Here is a 6,201-nt window from a genome sequence, read left to right as displayed (position 1 = left end):
GCCAAGGCTCAAACCGGCGACCTTCTTGCTGTGAGGCAACCGTGATGCCCCAAAATATCAAACAGTATTATTGAAGCGATATGATGTGATTGATTTATTAAAGCTGTGGGTTATGATTTAACCATTTAGTTTATGAGAGAATAACTGGACAGATGTAGGACTACTGGAATTCATTATTTTTATTGATTAAACGGAGGAATAGAGAGTTATACATGAAACAGTATACAAGCGAATTAACAACAAACTACAATCATGTACATTAAGTATTTTTAACATGTATTAAGAGCTTTGGGATGTGTAATTTCTGATTTTTCTCTGCTTTTTTTAAGGGTTCAGGTTGATGGTATTTCCCTCAGCAGTTGGTGGCGGTAATGGATCAGAAGTTTAGTGCAAACCGCCGAAAACACACGAAGAAGAAGCAGAGTCGCTCCTGGTAATGTCATGTTGACTTTAGTGGACGCTGTGTTGTCTTGTTTACACGCTAGCTTGATGAAATAACAACAGCGCTTCCTTAACATAACACACACGTTACCGCCGGGTCTCCGGTTCGGTTCTCCGATATGTTTGTGCGGCTGAAGATCCTGCAGAGGAGCGGGAGGACTGTGCGGGAGGCGCTGCTGCAGCGGGAGAAACACACACACACGCTGGAGGAGAGACTGTCGGAGAAGAAACTGGTACACACACACACACACACACACACACTTGTAATGATGTTTTTTACTGCACAGGCTGTATAATCTCTCCTCTCCCCCTTAAACTCAACCATGTTCTCCCAGACATGAGTGTGTGTGGATGTTTCCCAGAGATGGGTTGCGGCTGGAAGATCATCCGCTGTGTAAAAACGTGCTGGATAAGTTGGCGGTTCATTCCACTGTGGCGACCCTGGATTAATAAAGGGACTAAGCCGACAAGGAAATGAATGAATCTCTCTCGCTCACACACACACACACACACACACTCACACACACACACACACACACACACACACACACACACTCTCTCTCTCTCTCTGACCCCTCTGCTTGTGTCCTCATAGAGCCGGTGTTTTGTGGACCAGCGGCGGGTGCGTCTGCAGGCCGGGTCGGGTGGTAAAGGAGCCTCCAGCTTCCACAGTGAACCACGTAAGGAGTGGGGCGGTCCGGATGGAGGAGACGGCGGCGCTGGCGGACACATCATCATCAGAGGTCAGATTCACAGCAATACTTGTGCTTATTGTTAGTGAGGTGTGCACCTGCCTGTCCTCACTCCTCCTCCTCCTCCTGTACAGTGAACCGGCAGGTGAAGTCTCTGTCCAGCGTGTCGACAGTGTATCGGGGCAGAGATGGAGAGGCAGGAGGCAGCAAAAACTGCTTCGGACGCAACGCCAACCCCACATACATCTCTGTGAGTTACACACACTCTCTCTCATACACACACACACACACACACAGAGCAGCATGTAGAGTGTGTGTGTTGTGCTGTTTTCCGCACAGGTTCCAGTGGGTACAGTAGTCAGGGAGCAGGGTGTTGTGCTGGCGGATCTGTCCCAGCAGGATCAGCAGGTGACGGTGGCGTACGGCGGCGCGGGGGGGAAGGGGAACCGCAGCTTCCTGACCAATGAGAACCGAGCGCCGATGAGGGCCACTGAGGGACAACAAGGCCAGCAGAGGGAGATTCAGCTGGAGCTGCGCACCATGGCCCACGCCGCACTGGTCAGCACACACTCACACACACACACACACTCACACACACACGTCTCAGGCCCCATTTACACCAATACATTTTCATTTTAAAATTTACATTTAGTCATTTAGCGGACGCTTTTATCCAAAGCGACTTACAAATGAGGACAAGGAAGCAATTAACACAACTATAAGAGCAACAGTGAATCAGTGCTGTAGGCGAGTTTCAGGTGTGTAAAGTGTAAGAAGCAAAACATTAGTCATTTTTTTATTTATTTATTATTGTGTTTTTTTCTATAGTACAGTTAGCGGTGGAGCCAGAGAGGCGATTGCAGATTAGGAGGGGAAGTGGAGACTAAATAGTTTTTAGTGGTTTCTTGAAGACAGTGAGTGACTCTGCTGTTCTGATGCAGTTCGGGAGTTCATTCCACCTACTGGCCAGATTGATGGCGAGAGTTCGGGAAAGTGATTTCTTCCCTCTTTGGGATGGAACCACGAGGCGACGTTCATTCACAGAACGCAAGTTTCTGGAGGGCACATACATCTGCAGAAGTGAGAGCAGACAAGGAGGAGCAAAGCCAGAAGTCGCTTTGTGAGCAAACATCAGAGCTTTGAATTTGATGCGAGCAGCAACTGGCAGCCAGTGCAAACGGATGAGCAGCGGAGTGACATGTGCTCTTTTAGCTTCATTAAAGACCACTCGTGCTGCTGCGTTCTGAAGCAGCTGAAGAGGTTTGATAGAGTTAGCTGGAAGCCCGGCTAGTAGAGAGTTGCAATAACCCAGTCGGTTATGCCACACTACGCCGGAGTTTTGGGGCAAAAATAATCCTATGTCAAAATGAAAAACAAGATTATTTTGCTTGTTTTAAGGAAAACTCACTTAATATTGGCGTATTTTTTGTAAAAACAAGACGATATGTTTTGCTTGCCTAGAAAATGCTTCTTAATTTAAGAGTTTTTAGATATTTGGAGTAAAAACAAGACAAAAAATCATTCATTTTGATATTAACAGCTTAACAGACACCAATAATGCTGAGGCGTCGTGTAGCTGCATGTTAATATGATCATCATCTTCACTGTGTGCTTAAGGTGATGTATTTAAAAGCAAAACACATTTATGGTGCTTTATTTGTAAAAAGAATAAATATTATACAAAAGATTAATTAATTATAGGCTGCTCGAGTTAATAAAAATCCGAAAACTGAGAGATGCTAACATTTTACACTCGACAGTGTCCTGACTTGAATATTATTAAGGCAGTACTGATGAAACAACTATAAAGTGGCCTCGACAGTGTCCTGACCTGAGTATTATTAATGCAGTACTGATGAAACGACTATGAAGTGGCCTTAACAGTGTCCTGATCTGAATATTATTAGGGCAGGACTGATGAAACAACTATAAAGTGGCCTCAATAGTGTCCTGAGCTGAATATTATTAAGACAGTACTGATGAAACAACTATGAAGTGGCCTCGACAGTGTCCTGACCTGAATATTATTAAGACAGGACGATGAAACAACTATAAAGTGGCCTAGACGGTGTCCTGAGCTGAATATTATTAAGACAGTACTGATGAAACAACTATGAAGTGGCCTCGACAGTGTCCTGACCTGAATATTATTAAGGCAGGACTGATGAAACAACTATAAAGTGGCCTCGACAGTGTCCTGACCTGAATATTATTAAGGCAGGACTGATGAAACAACTATAAAGTGGCCTCGACAGTGTCCTGACCTGAATATTATTAAGACAGGACTGATGAAACAACTATAAAGTGGCCTCGACAGTGTCCTGACCTGAATATTATTAAGGCAGGGCTGATGAAACAACTATAAAGTGGCCTCGACAGTGTCCTGACCTGAATATTATTAAGGCAGGACTGATGAAACAACTATAAAGTGGCCTCGACAGTGTCCTGACCTGAATATTATTAAGACAGTACTGATGAAACAACTATGAAGTGGCCTCGACAGTGTCCTGACCTGAATATTATTAAGGCAGGACTGATGAAACAACTATAAAGTGGCCTCGACAGTGTCCTGACCTGAATATTATTAAGGCAGGACTGATGAAACAACTATAAAGTGGCCTCGACAGTGTCCTGACCTGAATATTATTAAGACAGGACTGATGAAACAACTATAAAGTGGCCTCGACAGTGTCCTGACCTGAATATTATTAAGGCAGTACTGATAAAACAACTATAAAGTGGCCTTGACAGTGTCCTGACCTGAATATTATTAAGACAGTACTGATGAAACAACTATAAAGTGGCCTTGACAGTGTCCTGACCTGAATATTATTAAGACAGTACTGATGAAACAACTATAAAGTGGCCTTGACAGTGTCCTGACCTGAATATTATTAAGACAGTACTGATGAAACAACTATAAAGTGGCCTCGACAGTGTCCTGACCTGAATATTATTAAGGCAGGGCTGATGAAACAACTATGAAGTGGCCTCGGATGTTTCTAGAAAACCTAGTAAGAGCTTGATTGATAGTCCAGGTGTGTCTGATTGTATTATTTGTAAAAACAAGACGATATGTTTTGCTTGCCTAGAAAATGCTTCTTGATTTTAGAACTTTTAGATATTTGGACTAGAAACAAGACACAAATCATTGATTTTAAAATTGACATCTTCACAGACACTAATAATGCTGAGGTGTCGTGTAGCTGCATATTAATATGATCATCATCTTCACTGTGTGCATATTTATAACAAAACAGAGCCGATAACATCACTGCCACCTTTCATTTTCAGTATGAAACACATCCTCTCTTTTGCTGAATATCAGTTCAATAATCAACAATGGCCATTATTAAAGTATAACGCACAATAAGTTTATACAATATAGGAAATAAAGACAAGCGATCAGTCAAATGTGCTGAATCAGTGTAGGTGGTTACAATATATATATATATACACACACAAAGCTAACAGAAGTCTGCCTCTTACTGTTTCTGTGTTGAGCAGGTTGGCTTTCCAAACGTTGGCAAGTCGTCCTTGTTGCGAGCCATCTCTAAAGCGCGGCCAGCAGTGGCGGCGTACCCCTTCACCACACTGAACCCTCACGTGGGCATCGTGGAGTACAGAGACCACACACAGGTGGCAGGTGTGTGTGATGTGTGCTTGTGTTTAGAGGACAGCTGTCAAACACAGATCCTAGAGACACAGTCTAGCTTTAAATCATACCATAATGTCACGACTGACCAATCAGAGTCGAGTATTCCAGACAGCCGTGTAACAATCTGTGATTAAACTCCAGCAGGATGCACACTTCATCCTAAACTCTTATGAGTCTATTGTGTCTATTGTGACACCCCCATGTTTCAAGTCTGCTAATCTCACTTAGTGTGTGTTGTCCCTCGGCAGTCGCTGATATTCCCGGACTCATCCCTGGAGCTCATCTGAACCGTGGACTGGGTTTGTCCTTCTTACGGCACATCGAGCGCTGCCGCGTCCTGCTGTATGTGCTGGATATGTCCTCTCCGGAGCCCTGGGAACAGTTCCAGCAGCTGTGCTTCGAGCTGGACCAGTACAGGCCTCTGTTTTCACAAAGACCACATGCCATCGTAGCCAACAAAATGGACCTGCCAGAATCCAGAGCGAATCTGGAGGCTCTGAGGGAACGCATTAGCCAGACGGTCATTCCTGTGTCGGCTTTAACAAGAGGGAACACGGGAGAGCTCATCCTGCACCTCAGAGAGATGTACGACAGCTATCCACAAGCTGAAACCCTGCCCTGAGGCCTCCAGAGTATGATAAACTCCACAGACACAGGTACCTCCAGAACTGCATAATGCCTTTATTTATTAACAGTGCCTGTGGAAAATCATCATGTAAATATATACCTTTGGGATAAAGCTGTTGAAGGCACAGGTTAGGAGAGGAGGAGGCTACAAAAACATTTAATAAATTGTAATATGATATGATTTCAGGCTGTATGACAGATGAAGTCATCATTTCAAAAGGGCTATGAGGATTTTCTGTAGACACTGTACATATAACCTGTACTGCCTACTTGATATATGACTACTTCACGATCACATACATGTTTTACATGTTTGTTTTTTTGCTGTATTTGTGCAAAGATAATCAAGTTAGAGATGACATTCATCTCAAAAGTCTGAATAAAAATCTTCATGTGTCTTATTTTGTAGTTTATGTGTGGACCGTGTGCAGCAAAAGGTGATGGATTTAAAAGCAAAACACATTTATGGTGCTTTATTTGTAAAAAGAATAAATATTCTACATAAGATTAATTAATTATAGGCTACTAGAGTTAGAAAAATCTAAAATCTGAAAGATGCTAACATTTTACACTTGACAGTGTCCTGAGCTGAATATTATTAAGGCAGGGCTGATGAAACAATTATAAAGTGGCCTCAACAGTGTCCTGAGCTGATTATTATTAAGGCAGGGCTGGTGAAACAACTATAAAGTGGCCTTGACAGTGTCCTGACCTGATTATTATTAAGGCAGGGCTGATGAAGCAACTATAAAGTGGCCTCGACAGTGTCCTGACCTGAATATT

The 6,201-nt window shown here is 43.2% G+C and overlaps 1 protein-coding gene across 4 annotated transcripts; it reads left to right on the top strand.

Moving 5' to 3' along the window:
- The first annotated feature begins 409 nt into the window (after positions 1-409).
- Positions 410-5,819, top strand: mtg2 (mitochondrial ribosome-associated GTPase 2). 4 transcript variants are annotated; one of them, XM_001336598.9, is made up of 6 exons: positions 410-674; positions 1,037-1,184; positions 1,268-1,383; positions 1,473-1,691; positions 4,641-4,779; positions 5,040-5,819. In XM_001336598.9, exons 1-6 carry the CDS (start codon positions 561-563, stop codon positions 5,411-5,413), a joined length of 1,110 nt encoding a protein of 369 aa, XP_001336634.1. In that variant the 5' UTR covers positions 410-560; the 3' UTR covers positions 5,414-5,819. The 4 variants fall into 4 exon arrangements, with proteins under 4 accessions (XP_001336634.1, XP_073795711.1, XP_073795712.1 ...); XM_073939610.1 differs by having other exon boundaries at positions 804-1,184; XM_073939611.1 differs by having other exon boundaries at positions 777-1,184.
- Positions 5,820-6,201: the final 382 nt, after the last annotated feature.

The sequence above is a fragment of the Danio rerio genome, chromosome 23 (genome assembly GCF_049306965.1).
Source record: "Danio rerio strain Tuebingen ecotype United States chromosome 23, GRCz12tu, whole genome shotgun sequence".
NCBI lineage: Eukaryota > Metazoa > Chordata > Actinopteri > Cypriniformes > Danionidae > Danio > Danio rerio.
This window is presented reverse-complemented; position numbering and strand designations above follow the sequence as displayed.